At 41.5% G+C, this 23983-nt stretch overlaps 1 protein-coding gene across 1 annotated transcript in view; it reads left to right on the forward strand.

The window, feature by feature from the left end:
• LOC128640317 (alpha-2-macroglobulin) overlaps window positions 1-23983 on the forward strand; it is a gene marked incomplete in the record, with an annotated part of 664962 nt that overhangs the window by 562781 nt on the left and 78198 nt on the right. Inside the window, 1 exon segment of the mRNA XM_053692808.1 lies at window positions 19030-19120. Within this exon segment, the coding sequence (XP_053548783.1) occupies window positions 19030-19120 (91 nt within the window).

Raw genomic sequence — 23983 nt, forward strand, 5'->3', positions numbered from 1 at the left:
TGCGATAAAGGATTAGCAGTTAGCGGCCCTCTTGCCACCTCTCGCCAACTATTATTAGAAAAACAAAAAACCCAATTGCCAGCTTATACATCCAAGTGGGCGCTAGACCTCCATACTGATATAGATGCAAAAGGTTGGAGCAAAATTTTTCAAAAAACAAAAAATACTCCACATCTCTAGAGATTCTCGAGATGAACTATAAAATACTCTCCCGGTGGTATTTGACTCCGAGACTAAACACCATATACCCAAAGTCCTCCCGGATGTGTTGGAGAGGCTGTGGGGAATCGGGCAGTCTTGTACACATGTGGTGGGAATGCCTTATTATCAGACCACTATGGAGAGAGGTAGAAATACACCTCTAGAAACTAGCAGGGGAGTCATTGAAACTCAACCCGAGAATAGCACTGCTGAATGACACCCCTAACTTACCCTGCAAGCTACAATCTCTTTTAGTACAGATTGGTCTCAATAGTGCCAGATCGTTGATTGCTCAAGTGTGGAAAACACCAACAGCAGCAACTTTGGTGATGTGGCTGGATAGAACGGCGGAACTTTTAGGCCTGGAGGAATACGGATACCTACAGCGCAATAAACTACCCTTTTTTATAGACGCCAAATTCCTATGGGAGACCAGTGTCCCCCCTCCCCCAATTCACACCCATGATGCTAGAGATGCCCCAAACATATAAAAATGGTCCTATAATACTCCCCATTACAAAGCAATACTCCCCATTAATAAGCAATGCTCCCCATTACAAAGCAGTACGCCGTGACAAAGCAAAAGTCCCCATTACAAAGCAGTACACCCCGTTAATAAGCAATATTCCCCGTTAATAAGCAATACTCCCCATTACAAAGCAATACGTCCCGTTACAAAGCAATACTCCCCGTTAATAAGCAATACTCCCCATTACAAAGCAATACGTCCCGTTACAAAGCAATACTCCCCGTTAATAAGTAATACTCCCCGTTACAAAGCACTACTCCCCGTTACAAAGCAATACTCCCTATTACAATGCAGTACGTCCAGTTACAAAGCAATACTCCCTATTACAATGCAGTACGTCCAGTTACAAAGCAATACTCCCTATTACAAAGCAATACTCCCTATTACAATGCAGTACGTCCAGTTAAAAAGCAATACTCACCATTACAAAGCAGTACGTCCAGTTACAAAGCAATACATACTGTTACATAGCAATGCTCACCATTACAAAGCAGTACGCCCCTTTCAAAGCAATATTCCCTATTACATATCAATACAACCCGTTACAAAGCAATACAACGCGTTACAAAGCAATACAACCCGTTACAAAGCAATACAACGCGTTACAAAGCAATACACCCCGTTACAAAGCAATACTCACCATTACAAAGCAATACTCCCCATTACAAAGCAATACACCCCGTAACAAAGCAATACTCACCATTACAAAGCAATACTCCCCATTACAAAGCAATACTCCCCATTACAAAGCAATACTCCCCATTACAAAGCAATATGCCCCGTGAAAAAGTAATACTCCTCATTACAAAGCAATACTCCCCATTACAAAGCAATATGCCCCGTGAAAAAGCAATACTCCTCATTACAAAGCAATACTCCCCATTACAAAGCAATATGCCCCGTGAAAAAGCAATACTCCCCATTACAAAGCAATACTCCCCATTATAAAGCATTGTGCCCCGTTACAAAGCATTACGCCCCGTTACAAAGAAATAAGCCCTGTTACAAAGCAATACTCCCAGTTACAAAGCAATAAGCCCTGTTACAAAGCAATATGCTCTGTTACATAGCATTACTCCCCATTACAAAGCAATACGCCCCATTAAAAAGCATTGTGCCCCGTTACAAAGCATTACGCCCCGTTACAAAGAAATAAGCCCTGTTACAAAGCAATACTCCCAGTTACAAAGCAATAAGCCCTGTTACAAAGCAATGCTCTGTTACATAGCATTACTCCCCATTACAAAGCATTGTGCCCTGTTACAAAGCATTACGCCCCGTTACAAAGAAATAAGCCCTGTTACAAAGCAATACTCCCAGTTACAAAGAAATAAGCCCTGTTACAAAGCAATACTCCCAGTTACAAAGCAATAAGCCCTGTTACAAAGCAATATGCTCTGTTACATACCATTACTCCCCATTACAAAGCAATACGCCCCATTAAAAAGCATTGTGCCCCGTTACAAAGCATTACGCCCCGTTACAAAGAAATAAGACCTGTTTTCTTTCCAATGGCATAGAGAGTCCACAAATCTATTCTAGTTATTAGTGGGAATTCAACTCCTGGCCACCAGGAGGAGGCAAAGAACACCCCAGCAAAGCTTTAAGTATCTCTTCCACTTCCCATAGCCCCAGTCATTCTTTGCCTTCATATATCTAGGAGGTGTGCGGAGATGGTCTCTGAACAAAACTAAGTTTTATCCTTTAATGGGTAGTTTCCCTGCAAGCAAGGATTGGAGTAATGCTGTATCCATGTAATCCTCTTGAGTAAGAGTAGTGGTAGCTGTTAGCTGTTGGAGGTCAGCAGTGTAGTCCTTGTTCTCCAACAATTTATGCTAACCCCCATATGGAAAACCAGGGTTGGTTACTCTGCTTTTCCCTTTTCTCCAGGTCCCTGTCAGCAGTTGTCTGGATCTGTCAGACCTGAGATGCTCTGTGTGCCCTGCAGCTGAAGCTCCAAAAGTAAGTGCTTTTCCTTCTTTGGTAAGAGGACGCAAGCACATAAAAGGTTAATTCCTCTTTTCTACTTCACACTAATATTAAGGAGTGCGTAATAACTGGAGCCTGGGGACTCAAAATGTAAATCTCATCATTGTGAGGCTTTATCTAGGGCATTTATGCGGGGCCCTGATGTAGAGAACGTTTCATAAATACCGTTCTGGGACTGAGGCTCGTGTCTAAGGAAGGGGCTTAATGAGGCTGGCAGAGAGAGACAATGTGTATTTTTATTGTTTAGCACTGCATGCTATATTATCGGTTTTCCTTTTTCAACTATAAAGGAGTGAACAGTGTAAGACATTAGTGCTGCGGTTTTTCGCTTGTTTTTGGTAACTGTGTCGCACTTAATATCTGATGCGGTCATGTGAAGACCTAGTGTATCCTTATTCCGGGTGTGGCGGCATCACTAGCAGCGCCCTTCATATCTCTCTGAGTTGTTAACAAAGTGAAGCAAAAGGTCCTGTCTCCCTATCGCCTCGATAAATGTTTATATTGTTTAGAGGCTCAAGTGATAGCTCCTGTGCAATTTTGCTACGCATGTGTTACAAATATCCTACAGTCAAAAAATAAAGATTCTGTTTATTCTAAACAAATTAACCCTTCAGAGCCATCTAACTCTCAACATTATATTGCCTCTAACATGCCTCATCTTTCTCCTCAAGTGTCACCATCCCTTGCAGTTTCACATGCAGTGCCCTGTGGTTCCGCTCAGTCTGTGTCTAGGGGAGTATTTTTACCAGGTGATTTTGCAGCGCAACTTACCTCTGCAGAATCTGCGGCTCTGAGTGCCTTACCTATCTCGGGTAAGAGAAAAAAAATACTAAGAATATTTCCTCTAAGTCAGGAATATCTTCTAATGCCAATTCTGGCTTGGTCAGTCTATCCTAATTATCTGAGGATGACCATTCGTCAGCAGCCTCTGATGGCAAAATCTCTGAATCAGATTCTACTGTGGTTAGTACTGTGGACTCAGAGGAGGTTAGTTTTAGTTTTAAGCTCGAGCAACTTCGTTTACTTCTTAAGGAGGTTCTAGCTACCTTAGAGGATTCAGGACCTACAGTCACAGAGACTCCTAAGGTCAACAAGTTAAATAGAGTTTTTGATGTCAAGCCTAGATCTGAGGAAGTATTTCCTGTTCCAGATCATAAGTCAGACATTATTTCTCAGGAATGGGAGAAGTGGGGTGTTCCCTTTATCCAGTCTCCTGTCTTTAAAAAGATGTTTCCTGTTGCTGACTCCTAAGGTGGATGGAGCTATATTCACATTAGCTAAGAGAACTATGATTCCTCTAGAGGATAATACCTCTTTTAAGGATCCTATGAAAAGGAAATTGGAGGGGTACTTAAAGATTTTTCTACACCAAGGTCTGCTATGGCAACTGGTTGCTAGTATGGCGGCGGTCATGGGCACAGCCTCATATTGGTGTGACTCCTTATCTGAACTAATCTTGGAGGAGACTACTGTGGAGGAGATACAAGACAGGTTCAAGGCTTTAAAACTGGCAAATACCTTAATTTGTGATGCCAGTATGGAGGTAGTACGTCTGAGTGCAAAGACTTCCAGTCTTGCCATCCTTTCTCATAGAGCCTTGTGGCTAAAGTCTTGGTTGGCAGACATGGTTTCTAGACTCCTCTCTCTTCCTTTTAAGGGGAAGACCTTATTTGTCCTGGTCTGGTTATTTCCACCGTCACAGGTAGAAAAAAAAGGGCTTTTCTTCCACAAGACAAGACCACCAGACCTAAGGGTTGCCAAGCTTCTAATTTTTATTCCTTTCGCAATTTCAAGGGACAGAAATCCTCTTCCTCTTCTAAATTTGAACAGAGCAAGTCCTCCTGGAGATCCAGCCAACCTTGGAATAAGGGCAAGCAGTCCAAAAAATCTTCCTCTGAAAACAAATCGGCATAAAGGGTTCGACCCCGATCCGAGAATGGATCAAGTAGGGGGCAGATTCTCTTTTTGTCAAGAGCCTGGATTTGCAATTTTCCAGATCCTTGGGCAGTGGAAGTGGTCTCTCAGGGATACAAGAAAGGTTTCAAATCTTGTCCTCCGAGAGGCAGATTTCTCCTGTCAAGATTATCAGCAAATCAGCAAAAAAAAAGAGGCCTTCTTAAATTGTGTCAAGGATCTCTCTTCCTTAGGAGTGTTCGTTCCAGTTCCTCTGGCAGAACATGGCGGAGGATTTTATTCCATTTTGTTCGGGGTTCCCAAGAAAAAGGGAACCTTTCGACCTATTTTGGACCTGAAGTGCCACAACAAAGGTTCAAGGTTCCGTTCTTCAAAATAGAGACTATCCTTTCCATTCTTCCTTTAGTTCAGGAGGGTCAATCCATGACCACCATCGGCCTTTAAGGACGCTTATCTTCATGTTCCTATTCACAAGGATCATTTTCAATTCCTGTGCTTTGCTTTTCTGGTCAAACACTTTCAATTTGTTGCCCTCCCTTTCGGTCTAGCCACAGCTCCCCGAATCTTTACAAAGGTTTTAGGGGCTCTTATGGCAGTGGCCAGGTCTCAAGGAATTGCAGTGGTACCTTTCCTGGATGATATCTTGGTTCAGGCACCATCTTTTCATTTAGCAAGATCCCATATGGATTCTCTATTGTTAATTCGTTCTCATGGATGAATGGTGAATCTGGACAAGAGTTCCCTGATTCCAAATACCAGGGTCTGTTTTTTGGGGAAAATCATAGACTCGATCTCAATGAAGATTTTCTCAACAGAGGTGAGAAAGTCCAAACTTCTTTCAGCCTGCCTTTCTCTTCCGTCCTCTGTCCGGCCCTCAGTGGCACAGTGTATGGAAGTAATCCTCCATGGACGTTATTCTTTTTGCTCGTTTTCATCTGAGACCTCTACAGTTATGCATGCTCAGACAATGGAACGGAGACCACTCGGACCTCTCTCAAAGGATAGTCCTAGACAATCTGACGAGAAACACTCTGTCCTGGTGGCTTTGCCAGGATCATCTGTCTAAAGGCACGCGCTTCTTGTGACCATCTTGAGAGATTGTGACTACGGATGCCAGCCTTTCAGGCTGGGGAGCAGTTTGGGGTTCCTTAAGAGCTCAGGGGACCTGGACTTAAGTGAAGTCCATCCTCCCAATAAATATCTTAGAATTGAGAGCAATCTTCAATGCCCTGATAGCATGGCCTCAACTGAGTTTGATCCAGTTTATAAGATTCCAATCAGACAAGATAACATTGGTGGCTTATATCAACCATCAGGGAGGAATGAAGAGGAGGTGTCTTGCATCCTTCGGTGGGTGGAGTCTCACAACTGCCACATTTCTGCAATTCACATCCCAGGTGTGGACAACTGGGAAGCAGATTATTGGAGCAGGCAGGGGAGTGGGCTCTTCATTCAGAGGTATTCTCAATGATAACCCTCAGGTGGTGGGTTCCGGAGTTGGATTTGAAGGCGTCTGGTCTAAACACCAAGCTTCCCAGATACGGATCCGATCAAGGGATCCACAAGCAGTTCTGGTGGACTCTCTAGCGGTTCCATAGGATTTCGGTCTGATTTACCTGTTTCCTCCATTTGCCCTCCTTCCTCGGGTGATAGCCCGTATCAAACAGGAGCAGGCTTTAGTGATTCTAATTGCTCCCGCCTGGCTTTGCAGAATTTGGTTTGCAGACCTGGTACAAATGTGGTCTTCTCCTCCATGGAAATTACCGCTGAGGAAGGACCTTCTACTTCAGGGTCCTTTTCTACATCCAAATCTAGATTCTCTGAAGCTGACTGCATTGAGATTGAACGCCTAGTTTTGCCTAGACAAGGTTTTTCTGAAAAGGCTCGTCAAACCTGTTACTCACAAAATATACCATAAGGTTTGGCACACATACCTTTACGGGTGCAAGTCTCTAGGTTTTCCTTGGAGTAAAGTGAGAGTACCTTGTATTTTGTCTTTTCTCCAGGAGGGTCTGGAGAAGGGCTTGTCAGTCAGTTCTCTGAAGGGTCAGATATCTGCCCTTTTTGTTATTTACATAAACGTTTGGCTGAATTACCAGCTGCTCAGTCCTTTGTTCAGGCCCTGGTCAGAATCAGGACTGTGTTCAAACCTATTGCTCCCCCTTGGAGTCTTAATCTTGTTCTTCGGGTTCTGCAGCAGGCTCTGTTTGAGCCTATGCATTCTGTTGAAAAACATAATTTATGTAAGAACTTACCTGATAAATTAATTTCTTTCATATTGGCAAGAGTCCATGAGCTAGAGACGTATGGGATATACAATCCTACCAGGAGGGGCAAAGTTTCCCAAACCTCAAAATGCCTATAAATACACCCCTCACCACACCCACAATTCAGTTTAATGAATAGCCAAGAAGAGGGGTGATAAAGAAAGGAGTAAAAAGCATCAACAAAGGAATTTGGAAATAATTGTGCTTTATACAAAAAAATCAAAACCACCATAAAAAGGGGGTGGGCCTCATGGACTCTTGCAAATATGAAAGAAATAAATTTATCAGGTAAGTTATTACATAAATTATGTTTTCTTTCATGTAATTGGCAAGAGTCCATGAGCTAGTGACGTATGGGATAGCAATACCCAAGATGTGGAACTCCACGCAAGAGTCACTAGAGAGGGAGGGATAAAAATAAAAAACGCAATTTTTCGCTGAAAAAAATTAATCCACAACCCAAAATATAAGTTTTATTCTCATGAATGAAAGGAAAAACTTAAAATATAAGCAGAAGAATCAAACTGAAACAGCTACCAAAAACTGCTTCCGAAGAAGCAAATACATCAAAATGGTAGAAGTTAGTAAATGTATGCAAAGAAGACCAAGTTGCTGCTTTGCAAATCTGATCAAATGAAGCTTCATTCTTAAAAGCCCAAGAAGTGGAAACTGATCTAGTAGAATGAGCTGTAATTCTCTGAGTCAGGGCTTTATCCGACTCCAAATAAGCTTGATGAATCAAAAGCTTTAACCACGATGCCAAAGAAACGGCAGAAGCCTTCTGACCTTTCCTAGAACCAGAAAAGATAACAAATAGACTAGAAGTATTCCTGAAATCTTTAGTAGCTTCAACATAATATTTCAGAGCTCTCACCACATCCAAAGAATGTAAAGATCTCTCCAAAGAATTCTTAGGATTAGGACACAAAGAAGGGACAACAATTTCTCTATTAATGTTGTTAGAATTCACAACATTAGGTAAGAATTTAAATGAAGTCCGCAAAACTGCCTTATCCTGATGAAAAATCAGAAAAGGAGATTCACAAGAGAGAGCAGATAATTCAGAAACTCTTCTAGCAGAAGAGATGACCAAAAGGAACAACACTTTCCAAGAAAGTAGTTTAATGTCCAAAGAATGCATAGGCTCAAATGGAGGAGCCTGTAAAACCTTCAAAACCAAATTAAGACTCCAAGGAGGAGATATTGATTTAATGACAGGCTTTATACGAACCAAAGCCTGTACAAAACAGTGAATATTAGGAAGTTTAGCAATTTTTCTGTGGAATAAAACAGAGAGCAGAGATTTGTCCTTTCAAGGAACTTGCAGACAAACCTTTATCCAAACCATCCTGAAGAAACGTTAAAATTCTAGGAATTCTGTAAGAGAATTTATGAGAAGAACACCATGAAATGTAAGTCTTCCAAACTTGATAATAAATCTTTCTAGAAACATATTTACGAGCCTGCAACATAGTATTAATTACTGAGTCAGAGAAACCTCTATGATTAAGCACTAAGCGTTCAATTTCCATACCTTCAAATTTAATGATTTGAGATCCTGATGGAAAAACGGACCTTGAGATAGAAGGTCTGGCCTTAATGGAAGTGGCCAAGTTTGGCAACTGGACATCCAAACAAGATCCGCATACCAAAACGTGTAAGACCATGCTGGAGCCACCAGCAGCACAAACAATTGCTCCATGAAAATTTTGGAGATCACTCTTGGAAGAAGAACTAGAGGCGGGAAAATATAAGCAGGTTGATAACACCACGGAAGTGTCAACGCATCCACTGCTTCCGCCTGAGGATCCCTGGACCTGGACAGGTACCTGGGAAGTTTATTGTTTAGATGAGATGCCATCAGATCTATTTCTGGAAGCCCCCACATCTGAACAATTTGAGAAAACACATCTGGGTGGAGAGACCATTCTCCCGGATGTAAAGTCTGACGACTTAGATAATCCGCTTCCCAATTGTCTATCCCTGGGATATGAACCACAGAAATTAGACAGGAGATGGATTCCGACCAAACAAGTATCAGAGATACTTCTTTCATAGCTTGAGGACTGTGAGTCCCACCCTGATGATTGACATATGCCACAGTTGTGATATTGTCTGTCTGAAAACAAATGAACGGTTCTCTCTTTAACAGAGGCCAAAAGTGAAGATCCCTGAGAATTGCACGAGTTCCAAAATATTGATTGGTAATCTCGCCTCAAGAGATTTCCAAACCCCTTGTGCTGTCAGAGATCCCCAAACAGCTCCCCAACCTGAAAGACTCGCATCTGTTGTGGTCACAGTCCAGGTTGGACAAACGAAAGAGGCCCCTAGAATTATACGATGGTGATCTAACCAACAAGTCAGAGAAAGTCAAACATTTGGATTTAAGAATATTAATTATGATATCCTTGTATAATCCCTGCACCACTGGTTCAGCATACAAAGCTGGAGAGGTCTCATATGAAAACGAGCAAAGGGGATCGCGTCCGATGCTGCAGTCATGAGACCTTAAACTTCCATGCACATAGCTATTGAAGGGAATAACTGAGACTGAAGGTTCCGACAGGCTGCAAACAATTTCAAACATCTCTTGTCTGTTAGACAAGTCATGGACACTGAATCTATCTGGAAACCTAAAAAGGTTACCTTTGTCTGAGGAATCAGAACTTTTTGGTAAATTGATCCTCCAACCATGTCTTTGAAGAAACAACACTAGTTGATTTGTGTGAGATTCTGCAGAACGTAAAGACTGAGCGAGTACCAAGATATTGTCCAAATAAGGAAACACCGCAATACCCCGCTCTCTGATTACAGAGAGTAGGGCACCGAGAACCTTTGAAAAGATTCTTGGAGCTGTCGCTAGTCCAAAAGGAAGAGCAACAAATTGGTAATGCTTGTCTAGAAAAGAGAATCTCAGGAACAGATAGTGATCCGGATGAATCGGAATATGAAGATATGCATCATGTAAGTCTATTGTGGACATATAATGCCCTTGCTGAACAAAAGGCAGAATAGTCCTTATAGTCACCATTTTGAAAGTTGGTACTCTTACATATTGATTCAAAATCTTTAGATCCAGAACTGGTCTGAATGAATTTTCTTTCTTTGGGACAATGAATAGATTTGGATAAAACCCCAGACCCTGTTCCTGAAACGGAACTGGCATGATTACCCCTGATAACTCAAGGTCTGAAACACACTTCAGGAAAACCCGAGCCTTTATTGGATTTGCTGGAATGCATGAGAGAAAAATTCTTCTCACAGGCGGTCTTACTTTGAATCCTATTCTGTACCCCTGAGAGACAATACTCTGAATCCAATAATTTTGGACCGAATTGATCCAAACATCTTTGAAAAATTTTAATCTGCCCCCTACCAGCTGAGCTGGAATGAGGGCCACACCTTCATGCCAACTTGGGGGCTGGCTTTGATCTCTTAAATGGCTTGGATTTATTCCAATTTGAAGAAGGTTTCCAACTGGGAACAGATTCCTTGGGGGCAAGGATTAGGTTTATGTTCATTATTTTGTCGAAAGGAACAAAAACAGTTAGAAGCTTGAGATTTACCCTTAGGTTTTTTTATCCTGAGGCAAAAAAACTCCCTTCCCCCCAGTTACAGTTGAAATTATTGAATCCAACTGAGAACCAAATAATTTATTACCTTGGAAAGAAAGAGATAGCAATCTGGACTTAGAAGTCATATCAGCATTCCAAGAGTTGAGCCACAAAGTTCTTCTAGCTAAAATAGCTAAAGACATATATTTAACATCAATTTTGATGATATCAAAAATGGCATCACAAATGAAATTATTAGCATGTTGAATCAACTTAACAATGCTAGACAAATCATGATCCGATACTTGTTGCGCTATAGTTTCCAACCAAAAAGTTGAAGCCGCTGCAACATCAGCCAAAGAAATTGCAGGCCTAAGAAGATGACCTGAATATAAGTAAGCCTTCATTAGATAAGATTCAAGTTTCCTATCTAAAGGATCTTTAAAAGAAGTACTATCTTCCGTAGGAATAGTAGTACGTTTAGCAAGAGTAGAGATAGCCCCATCAACTTTGGGGATCTTTTCCCAAAACTCCAATCTAACTGCTGGCAAAGGATACAATTTTTTAAACCTTGAAGAAGGACTAAAAGAAGTACCAGGTTTATAAACAGAATTTAAATGTTTACTAGTTTTAATATCAAGAGGACTAGTTTCCTCCATATCTAATCTAATCAACACTTCTTTTAATAAAGAACGAATATACTCCATTTTAAATAAATAAGAGGATTTGTCTGTGTCAATATCTGAGGCAGGATATTCTGAATCAGATAGATCCTCATCAGAGAAAAATAAATCAGTATGTTGCCGGTCATTTGAAATTTCATCAACTCTGAGAAGTTTTAAAAGACCTTTTACGTTTATTAGAAGGCGGAATGGCAGACAAAGCCTTCTGAATAGAATCAGAAATAAATTATTTTAAATTTACAGGTATATCTTGTGCATTAGATGTTGAGGGAACAGCAACAGGTAATGAACTACTACTGATGGATACATTTTCTGCATGTAAAAGTTTATCATGACAACTATTACAAACCACAGCTGGAGGTATAATCTCCACAAGTTTACAACAAATGCACTTAGCTTTGGTAGAACTGTTATCAGGCGGCAGGGTTCCAACAGTGATTTCTGAGACAGGATCAGATTGAGACATCTTGCAAATGTAAGAGAAAACAACAACATATAAAGCAAAATTATCAATTTCCTTATATGGCAGTTTCAAAAATGGGAAAAAATGCAAACAGCATAGCCCTCTGACATAGAAAAAAAGGCAAGAGGCAAATAGGAATAGGATCTTAAATAATGAAAATATTTGGCGCCAAGTATGACGCACAACAAACAGAAAAATATATTTTGGCGCAAAAACATCCGGAAACGACACACTCGCGTCATAGATGATGCAAACTTGTGAAGGACTCTGCATCAACTAAGACGCCAGAAATGCGAATTTTCGTCAACAAACATAACTTTGCACCCTTGCGAGCCTAATTTTCCCCGCAAATTTAAAAGACAGTCAATTTGAAAAAGAAAATGTATGCTTACCTGATAAATTTATTTCTTTTTAGACACGATGAGTCCACAGATCTTCATCCTTACTTGTGGGATTTTCACCTCCTGGTCAGCACCACAGCAGAGCTGCTATATATAGCTTCTCCCTTCCCTCCCACTCCAGTCATTCGACCGAAGTTAGGAAGAGAAAGGAAAAAGCCAAGGTGCAGAGGTGTCTGAAGTTTACACAAATTAAAAACCTGTCTCAGAGAACAGGACGGGCCGTGGACTCATCGTGTCTAAAAAGAAATACATTTATCAGGTAAGCACCAATTTTCTTTTCTTTTTTAAAGACACAATGAGTCCATGGATCTTCATGCTTACTTGTGGGATACAATACCAAAGCTAGAGTACACAGATGAAAAGGGAGGGACAAGACAGGAAACCTAAATGAAAGGCACCACTTCTTGAAGAACCTTTCTCCCAAAAGCGGCCTCAGCCGAGGCAAAATAATCAAATTTGTAAAACTTTGAAAAAGTGTGAAGAGAGAAACAAGTTGCAGCCTTGCAAATCTGTTCCACAGAAGCTTCATTTTTGAATGCCCATGAGGAAGCAACAGCCCTCGAGGAATGAGCCGTAACCCTCTCAGGAGGCTGCTGTCCAGCAGTCTCATAAGCAAAACGTATGATACTCTTCAGCCAAAAAGAAAGAAATAGCCGTAGCTTTCAGTCCCTTACGTTTTCCTGAGAAAACCACAAACAAAGAAGACTGACGAAAGTCCTTAGTTGCCTGCAAGTAAAACTTGAAAGCACGGACCACGTCTAAATTGTACAGAAAACATTCTTTCTGAGAAGGATTAGGACACAAAGAAGGAACAACAATCTCCTGATTAATGTTCCGAACAGAAACTACTTTAGGAAGAAATCCTAATTTAGTGCGAAAAACTATCTCATCTGAATGAAAAATAAGGAAAGGAGATTTGAACTGTAATGCCGAGAGCTCTGACATTCTCAGAGCGGAAGAAATCGCCACAAGTAAACAAAACTTTCCAAGATAATAACTTAATATCGAAGGAATGCATAGGCTCAAACGGAGCCCCTTGAAGAACTTTAAGAACTAAATTAAGACTCCATGGAGGAGTAACTGGTTCGAAGACAGGCCTGATCCTGACCAAGGCCTGACAAAAGTATTGTACATCTGGGACATCCGCCAGATGTTTGTGAAGCAAAATAGATAAGGCCAAGATTGACCCTATAGGGAACTTGTCGATAAACCCTTCTCCAAACCCTCTTGGAGAAAGACAAAATACTAGGAATCCTATCTCTACTCCATGAGCAGCCCTTGAATTAGAAGGACCTTCCTCAACGGAAGTCTCCAAGGTGGCAGAGATGAAAGGTCTGCCTTCTCAGAAAGTCTGCCTCCCAGTTGTCCACCCCTGGGATGTGGATCTTTAATAGATAGCAAGAATGGGTCTCCGCCCACTGAATTATCTTGGCTATCTCGGTCAACACTAGGGAACTCCTTGTTCCTCCTTGATGATTGATGTAAGCCACTGAAGTTATGTTGTCCGACTGGAACCTGATAAACTGGACCGAGGCTAACTGAGGCCAGGCCAGAAGAGCATTGAAGATCGCTCTCAGTTCCAGGATATTTATAGGAAGTACAGACTCTGACTGAGTCCAAACTCCCTGAGCCTTTAGGGAACCACAGACAGCTCCCCATCCTAGAAGTCTAGCGTCTGTCTTCACAATCACCCACGACAGTCTGCAAAAGCAGGATCCTTGGGAGAGATGATTCAGAGACAACCAGCATTGAAGCGAGTCCCTCGTCTCCTGCTCCAGGGTTATTCAAGGAGACAAATCCGTATAATCTCTGTTCCATTGCCTGAGCATGCTGAACTGCAGAGGTCTGAGGTGGAAACGAGCTCTGATTTCCTGACTTCTGTCAGAAAAATCTTTATAGATATGGAATCTATTATGGTTCACAAGAAAGTCATCCTTGTATTTGAGATTAAGGAACTCTATTCCAAATTTACCTCTGTGAGTTCTCAGGAAAGATAACACCATGTCGGTATGGTATCTTGCTTTTTGAAAAGATGGTGCCTGGACTAGAATATCATCCAGATAAGGTGCCACCCCAATGCATCGTGGCCTTAGTACTGCCAGTAGAGACCCCAGAACCTTTGTGAAGAATCTAGGAGCCATGGCTAGACCGAAAGGAAGAGCCATGAACTAGAAGTGTTTGTCTAGAAAGGCAAACCTTATGAACTTGTAATGATCCCTGTGGATAGGAACATGTAGATATGCGTCCTGGAAATCCATTGTTGTCATAAATTGACCCTCCTGGATCAATGGAAGAATGGTATGAATAGTTTCCATCCTGAATGACGGAACCTTGAGAAATTGGTTTAGACTCTTGAGGTCTAAAATGGGTCTGAAGGTTCCCTCCTTTTTGGGAACCACGAACAGATAATGATCACAAAACCAAACTTGATTGAGAAGAAGAACCTGCCCCCCTACAGGTCGGGTTCACGCCCCCCATGTTGTGTCAGCAGCAAGCTTCTTAAACTGATTTCCCCTATTCCAAGTCTGATAGGGTCTCCAATGTATTAAAAACAGGGCAACTCCATGTGGGCTACACATTTTTTGGAACACCTTAGGAGAAATTTGTTGTATATTTGACCATCATCATTGTCAATAAACTCCTAAATAATCTGGGAAGGAGTAGTTTCATAAAAATTTACATTTATGACACATTTGCATCAAAGCAGAAAACCAAGGGACCCCTAATCCTGAGTCACAAAAAAATATTTAGATAAAGAAAATGGGTTACATTTTTTATACATAAAAAACGTTAGTCTCTTTAAATTGTAACGTGTAACTTTTTATTTTTGAGTGCTGAAAAAATCTATCATAGTACGTAACTACTGCAGATTACATTTACCCCTCAGCCTGATCTTGCTGAGGAGCCCTGCTACCAAATGTATTTATTTTAAAAAACATAAATTGAACCTAAAAAAGGTCCGGAGCTCAGCTGAAAAACTGTCCGACCTTTGTGTAGACATTAAAGACTAAAAGTCCAGCACTTGACGCTACTGTCTTATTTGAAAGTAACCAGTATTTAGGAAACACGTCCAGAAGTCAGCTGAACGCATTAAAGATTGCGAATCTAGCACTGGACGTTACTGTCTTAATTGTAAGTAACCGGTGTCTAGCTGAAGCGTCATCCGGTTCTACCCTTACTTCACAGTCTCAGTTTTATTAACGTGCAACTCTTTAGTAGGAAGTGCACCGGCCAAATTGGTACCACACAAACTCCGCCCATCTTGGGCGGTACACCAAATAATCTCCCGGTCGCCATTGTTATAGTACAGAAACGCCACAGAGAGATAATTAACCCCCTTAGAAAAAACTTAAAAACAGATTGGTCTACCGTTTGCTATTAGACAACGGTTTAGCCCAAAATGAACACAAACACCTCACACTGAATCTCTTCAGATTAGCAACTTAAGTCCTCATAGAACCGTCACCAAACTAAAGGTTCCTGAGACCCAGTGCCTGCAATGCTGTCATGTCCTCTCCAGAAGGAGAGATAAAGTGTCCCAGGGAATAAAGGAGTGTGATCTTAAACAGCCCCCTTAAAATTCCCTCCTTAGCAAATAAAGTGCCCACTTAGTCTGAGAGAAATCCTTCCCCAGAATATAAGAAAGTCAGCACTTACCTTAAATTGCTGCCCGACAGCAGGGCAGTACACCCGGCTTGGGAGGTCCTCTCACTCACATGGGCCTGTGTAGAAAAGAAAGGACTGAGTATATCCCCTCAGACTTTCAGAGACAGGGCAGCATACAAATTATGGGAGGCGCAGTGAGAATTATGTCCCACAAGTTCCCATTGCTCTAAAGCCACCAAAAGCTCTACTGTAGAGACTGATATGGACTACGGCTACACGCTAGAACAAAGCAGCACAATCTTGTACTACTTTAAAAATAATAAACTCTTGATTGAAGAATCTAATTTAACACCTCACTTTACCTCTTCCTATCACTAACGTAGGCAAAGAGAATGACTGGAGTGGGAGGGAAGGGAGGAGCTATATACAGCAGTTCTGCTGTGGTGCTCTTTGCCTCCTCCTGCTGACCAGGAGGTGAATATCCCACAAGTAAGGATGAAGATCCGTGGACTCATCGTGTCTTTAAAAAGAAAAGAGACTGTACCCCAGGTAAGAAATACATTTTCATAAAAAAATAATTTCCCAGATATGAAACTGACAGTCTGCAAAAGGAAATATACTGAAAACCTGAATCATAGCAAATATAAGTACAATACATATATTTAGAACTTTATATAAATACATAAAGTGCCACACCATAGCTGAGAGTGTCTTAAGTAATGAAAACATACTTACCAAAAGACACCCATCCACATTGTCATACTCTGCAAGGGAGCAGGTTCAGGAGTAAGGAGCTGTTGTGCAGAGGTGTCAGGTTTTGGGGTTAATGTTGTATTTTGTCTGCGTGAGTCTTTCCCTTTAGGCATAATTAAACAGGTACAACGTTTTAGGAAATAAAGGAGATGGTTTTATTTATAGGATAAAGCAATGTAGAGATATGCAATTAGATAAGACAAAGTCTATAGGTTGTAGTATAAGGCAGGAATACAGTTCTTTGTAATAACAGGCAGGAATGCAGCGCTTTGTAATAACAAACAGGATATTTGCATATGCTGTAGACTGGAACTGTGTAATAACACTCAGGAAAGCAGAGCTTTGTAATAATAAGCAGGAATGCAGAGCTTTGTAATAACAAACAGGATATTTGCATATGCTGTAGACTGGAACTGTGTAATAACACTCAGGAAAGCAGAGCTTTTAATAACAAGCAGGAACTTTGTAGAAACAAACAGGACATTTGCATAGACTGCAATTGGAACTTTGTAGTATCAGGAAACAAGCAAGCAAAAGTACCTGAGTCAGTCCTTAGGAAAGAAAGTTTTAAGCAAGCTCAATTTCCAGGAAATCAGTCAAAAAATGAAACACAGTGCCAAGGGATTATCCAGAAGAGTAGTCAGTAATTTTAGCACAAATCAGGAACCAGGAAATCCAACAAATCTGTATTTCACACAGGATACAGGATACAGGAGCAGAGAGTCTTTCAGAGTATCACTCTTAATGTGAAAGCACAGAATTGCAAACAAACCTCCCAGATAAAGCAGGCTGCTGATTAAATGATTTCTTTCAGCTGGCAAGCAGGTGGAGCCAGAGAGCCAAAGTTGCAGCAAACAGAAAAACACAATATTCCTTTCCTGTGATCAAGCCATCTGGTGGCATAGTGGTAAAACAACAGGCTGGGAAATAACAGCTGCAGAAATAGAGACAGATCCCAAGTTCAATTCCAGGCTGAACCCTGACACACATATAGTAGATAGCCAAACCAGTACTGAAACGGTTATCAGTAGAGGTAATGGAATATAAGAGTATATCGTCAATCTGAAAAGGGAGGTAGGAGATGAATCTCTACGACCAATAACAGAGAACCTATGAAATAGATCCCCGTGAGGAAAACCATTGCATTCAATAGGTGATACTCCCTTCACATCCCTCTGACATTCACTGTACTCTGAGAGGAATCTGGCTTCAAAAATGCTGAAAAGCGCATATCAACTTAGAAATCTTAGCACAAACTTACTTTACCACCTCCATAGGAGGCAAAGTTTGTAAAACTGAATTGTAGGTGTGGTGGGGGGTGTATTTTTAGGCATTTTGAGGTTTGGGAAACTTTGCCCCTCCTGGTAGGATTGTATATCCCATACGTCACTAGCTCATGGACTCTTGCCAATTACATGAAAGAAAGAAATTGTTGTCTTGGAAAGCTTTATTTTTACCAACTATTTCTTATGCTCGTAGAGTCTCAGAACTTTCGGCTCTACAGTGTGATCCCCCTTATCCTTTTTTCCATGTGGATAAGGTGGTCCTTCGTACTAAATTGGGATTTCTTCCTAAGGTGGTTTCAGACCGCAATATCAATCAGGAAATTGTCGTTCCTTCTTTGTGTCCGAAATCCTTCTTCTCAGAAAGAACATCTTGTTACACAACCTGGATGTGGTTTGTGCTCTAAAATTATATCTCCAGGCTACTAAGGACTTTCGTCAATCCTCTGCCCTTTTTGTAGTATTTGCTGGCAAACGTAAGGGACAGAAGGCCACGTCAAATACTCTTTCCTTTTGGTTGAGTGTCATTCGGTTGGCTTATGAGACAGCAGGACAAAAACCTCCTGAGAGGATTACAGCTCATTCAACTAGGGCTGTTTCTTCTTTCTGAGCCTTTAAAAACGAGGCTTCTGTGGAGCAAATTTGCAAGGCAGCCACTTGGTCCTCCTTACATACATTTTCTAAATTTTACAAATTTGATGTTTTTGCTTCAGCTGAAGCTTCCTTTGGGAGAAAGGTTCTTAAAGCGGTGGTACCCTCAGTTTAGGTCAGCATGTCTTGTTTCTCCCTCCCTTTCCATTCTGTGTCCTCTAACTTGGGTATTCGTTCCCACTAGTAATTAGACTGGATTTGTTGACTCTCCATGCCATTTAAAATTCAAGATGGCTTATTATTTTTGATTTGTTGATTTTTTTCTAAACTTCAGGCACCTCTATACCCTAGGTATCCTCTTCTCTTTCCGTATACCCTCGGCTGAATGACTGCGGGTTATGGGAAGTGGAAGAGATACTTAAAGCTTTGCTGGGGTGTTCTTTGCCTCCTCCTGGTGGCCAGGAGTTGAATTCCCACTAGTAATTAGAATGGATACGTGGGCTCTCCATGCCAGGAAAGAAAATAATTTATCAGGTAAGCATAAATTTTGTTTTCCCTGCAATAAAGAAGCACAGTGCAGGGACCCAATACGCTACAATTACACCAATTGCGAGGTAAGGAACATCTGTGTGATTATTTGGTTACATAAATGGCTTATTTACTTTAAGGTGATTGGTCAGTTTGGCAGATAAGGTCACACAGTGGACATAACACAATGCTGATGCACCATAGCTGTTTACTATAAATAAACTGTATAGCTAACTCTCCATATCATTTTGTCTCCTGTTCCTGCAGATACACAGGCTCCCGGGAGAGGTCTAACATGGCTCTTATTGAGATTAAGATGCTGTCTGGCTTTATCCCAGTGAAGAGCTCTGTGAGGGAGGTAAGTCACTCCCCTGGTACCTACCGTTACTTTGACAGATACGTTGGATTTACATCATGCACATTGTTCTCATAAGTTTACTGTCAGGTATATGAATAAACAGCAAATTAAACCAGATAAAAAGATGTTTTGTAAGAAAAAGATTAAAGGGACAGTAAGCGTAGAAATGAGTTACATAGTTCTGTGCGCTAAATGTAGCCTGCAAGGAAGGTAAGAGCAGATTTCATGGGGGTTAAATCCCTTATTTATTTTACAAGTGTCGATAGGTTAATGTTACACATAGTGCAGAGTTATGTAACATTAAATTCTATGTTTACCATCCCTTTAAAGGACCACTCAATGTACATAATAAAAAGACAATGCAGTTGCACTAACTCTGAATTTCAAATAAGCAGTAGATTTCTTTCTTGACAAATATATTTTTTTCTCCTATTTTCCGGCCTCCTGTATCATGTGACAGACATCAGCCAATCACAGACTAGAATATGCATACCCTGTGAGCTTGTGCACATGCTCAGTAGGATCTTGTTCCCTAGAAAGTGTGACTGTAAAAAGATTGTGCACAATTTGATAAAGGAAGTAAATTGGAAAGGGTCTTAAAACTGCTGCTCTGTCTGAATACTAAAAGTTTATTTTGACTTGAGTGTCCCTTTAAGTAAAACATGTTTAAATTGCATTTAAAACTAGCAGGAAATTGATGTTTGTACACAGCTGATACTGCAGTTAACAAAGCACAATATATGTTTGTATAACAGACCCCTAATGACAAGAATGTGCTCTTGGCACAGGTAATATACCTTGTTGTGATTGGCTAGAATGTCTGACCCATCACACTGAAACAAAACCAAAACTGACGGCCTGGGAACTAAAACAAATATTTATATTGTGCTTTGTTAACTACTAATATATTATATATATTAGATATATATACTGTATATATATAATTGCATGCATGAAGGAGGGCACTTACAGGTCTTTTTCTTTTTAATGACACAATGAGTCCACGGATCATCATTAATTACTGTAGGGAATATCACTCCGGCCCAGCAGGAGGCGGCAAAGAGCACCACAGCAAAGCTGTATAATATCACCTCCCTTCCCTCCCACTCCAGTCATCCTCTTTGCCTACGTTAGAGCAAGGAGGTGATAAAGTTAGGTGTTAGAAAAGGATTCTTCAATCAAGAGTTTTTTATTTTTTAAGTAGTGCAAGATTGTGCTGCTTTGTTCTAGGGCGTAGCCGTAGTCCATATCAGTCTCTTCAGTAGAGCAGTGGTGGCTTTAGACCAATGGGAACTTGTGGGACATAATTCTCACTGCGCCTCCCATGTAATTATGCTGCCCTAACCCTGATAGCCTAAGTAAGATGACTCAGGCTGTATCTTTTCTCCACAGGGCTATGTGAGGGAGAGGACCTCTCAAACCTGCTGAGCTGTCCAGCTGTCTGGCAGATTTAAAAGGTAAGTGCTGAATTTTTATTCTGGGTCTGGGAAAAGAATAAAAGGATCCAGAGGAAATGGAGCACTTATTTACCTGGGACATAGAGCCTCCTATATACAAAAGGAGGGGATTTATAGACGGCACCTTTTAAGCAGGCGCTGGGGCTGAGGAGATAGTCTCATAATTAGGTGATTTTTCACTGCTCCTGGGGGCTTATATCACTGGGACTGAGGAGTCAGGCTCATTAGAGGTGGTGTTTCACTGTTCACAGGGCTAAGCAGCGGTCTCGAAACTGAACACTCAGTTAACTTCCAGGCTTGGCAGTTAATATCTCCCGGTGACTTAACTTTAAGCATTAAAATTGCGATCGGGAGATTTCCTTTGGAAACGCCCACAATGGACGGAGCTATGTGTGGCGCCAGTTTGGGTTGCGCAACACTTCCTTTACACTTCCTGTTATCGGAAGGATCAGACAGTTTGATATTATAAATAGAGCCCTCAGTGTTTAAACATGCGTTAGGACCGGATAGCGCTACAGCTGAGTTCCCGTCCTTTTTCTGAGGGAATCTATCTGGTGTCAGAAAGCCAAATGGGAACCTCAGCAAAGTTAGTTGAGGGGTAGAAGGGTTCTACAGTATTTGTGTACCAATTTACTCTATTTTATGCACAAAAAATAAAAACTTACGTTTTAAAATTTAAAGAGACAGTACCTTTTATTCTGTGTTAATTTTTATTAAAAAATGTAAGACTCTTATTTGATTAATTCATCCATTGTGAGTCAGTATGGACCAAGAGGCCCTGCGTAGTGTCTCTTGTTCTTTATGTTTTGGTACCAATATGGAACCACCAATCCCTTTCTGTTTCTCATGTGGTGAGAGTATTTATAAAATAAGGATAGACTTTTCAGAGCCAACTTCTTGTAAGGCGGATGTTGTTCAGGAGTCTAATGACAATGGTCAATATATGCTGCATCTTTCTCCTCAAGTGTCCCAAAAAATGTTATCGCCCACACATGCAGTGCCCTGCGCTTCCTCTCAAACTCCACGTGGAGTTACCTTGCAAGACATCACTTCTCTAATGTCATTGGCAGTATCTGAGGCAATGGGGCATATGTATCAAGGTCTGGTGGACCTGATCCGACACTGCGGATCAGGTCCGCCAGACCTCGCTGAATATGGCGAGCAATACGCTCGCCGTATTCAGCATTGCACCAGCAGCTCACAAGAGCTGCTGGTGCAACGCCGCCCCCTGCAGATTCGCGGCCAATAGGCTGCCATCAGGGGGGTGTCAATCAACCTGATCGTACTCGATCGGGTTGTATTGTGGCGATGTCTGTCCGCCTGCTCAGAGCAGGCAGACAAGTTATGGAGCAGCGGTCTTTGTGACCGCTGCTTCATAACTGCTGTTTCTGGCGAGCCTGCAGGCTCGCCAGAAACACGGGGCATCAAGCTCCATTCGGAGCTCGATGCATATGCCCCATTGTCTGCTTTTCCCATGCTTCAGGGAAAACGTCAGAGGAAATGTATTCAAATAAAGGTTTCTGATACTGTAGTGACTATTCCCAAAGTTTTCTTTCCAGAATCTTGAAGAGGAAGATACTTCGGTAGAATCTGAGGAGGAAATCTCAGACTCAGACAGTGTAATTCCTTTATCTCATACTGAAGTTGTTTTCTTCAGGTTTTGGCTTGTACTCCTCCGTTTGTTAATTAAGGAGGTTTCAGCTACCTTGGATGACTTCGAGACTAACTGCGTAGTCAATCCTAAAAAGTCCAGTATACTAAACAAGTATTTTGACGTGCCCCCAAGTATTTCCTGTACCAGTAAGGGCTACAAAAATTATTGCTAGGAATGGAAGAAACCGGGTATCCCATTTTTCTCCATACCCTATTTTTAACGGGATGTTTCCTATAGCGGACTCTATTAAGGAGTCTTGGCAGAAGGGGTAATTGCCACGCTAACCAGAGTCCTACTATGCTCATAGAGGATAGGTGTTCCTTTAAAGATCCTATGGATTAGAAATTAGAGGGGTTGCTCAAAAAAAATGCATGTACATCTGGGTTTACAATGGTAACCTGCGGTGCTAACGTCACTAGTGCGGCAGCATACTAGTTTCATGCGTTGTCTGATACTATTCAGACAGACTCTCCCCTCGAAGAAATACAGAATAGGATAAAGGCCTTTAAGTTAGTCAACTCCTTTATTACAGTTGCTTCCCTTCAGTTTGTTAACAGGGAGCTAGGATTTTAGGCTTGCCATATTGGGCCGCAGAGCATTATGATTAAAATCTTGGTCTGCGGATGTCTCATCTAAGTCTAATCTTTTAACGACTCCTTACAAGGGAAAGACCTGGTTTGGACCTGGTTTGACGGAGATAATCGCTGATATTACTGGAGTTAAGGGACATTCCCTCCCTCAGGATAAGAGAAATAAATAAAAGGGATGTCAGAGTAATTTTAGTTCCTTTCGAAAATTCTAGGAAAATCTTTCCACTCCCTCTTCCAGGCGTGAGCTGTCCAGGCCTTTCTGGAGTCCCATTCAGTCTTGGACTAGGGGAAAGCAATCCAAGAAGCCTGCTGTTAAATCAAAGACAGCATGAAGGGCATGCCTCCGATCCGGGATCCGATTTTGTGGGGAGCTGGCTTCCTTCTTCGTTCAGGCTTAGGCTCCAAATGTTCAGGATCCCTGGGCGGTGGACATTGTGTCCCAGGGAGACAAACTAAAGTTTGGGCCTTTCCTCCCAGGGGCAGGTTTTCTGTTTCCAAGATTATCTGTAGACCAGACAAAGGAGAGGCATTCTTACATTGTGTGCGGGACCTCTCCGACCTGGGAGTGATTGTTCTTGCTCCAATGCAGGAACGAGGTCTGGGATTCTATTCCAATCTGTTCATGGTTTCCTAGAAGGAGGGAACCTTCAGACCAATTTTAGATCTCACAGTCCAAACAAGTTTGTCAGAGTGCCGTCCTTCAAGATGGAAACTACTAGTTTCATTCTTCCTTTGGTCCAAGAGGGTCAATTTATGACCACGGTGGATTTAATGGACGTTTTCTTGCATGTTCCCATCCACAGGGACCATCACAAGTTTCTAAGACAAACACTTCCAGATCGTGGCTCTTCCATTCGGCTTGCCACAGCTCCCAGAATTTTCTCAAAGGTTCTGGGATCCCTGCTAGTGGTGCTCCAATCGCAGGGCATTGCAGTGGTTATTTATCTGGATGATATTCTAGTTCAAGCGCCTTCTTTCAACAAGCAGGATCACACACGGAAATGTTATCCTTCCTGTGGTCTCTCGGATGGAAGGTGAATTTGGAAAAGAGTTCTTTAGTTCCATCTACAAGGATAGTTTCCTTGGGAACCATAATAGACTCTTTATCAATGAGTTATTTTGACAGGTCAGGAAATCAAAGATTTCGATTCTTGCTTAGCAC

Source organism: Bombina bombina, chromosome 9 (assembly GCF_027579735.1).
Source record: "Bombina bombina isolate aBomBom1 chromosome 9, aBomBom1.pri, whole genome shotgun sequence".
Lineage (NCBI taxonomy): Eukaryota > Metazoa > Chordata > Amphibia > Anura > Bombinatoridae > Bombina > Bombina bombina.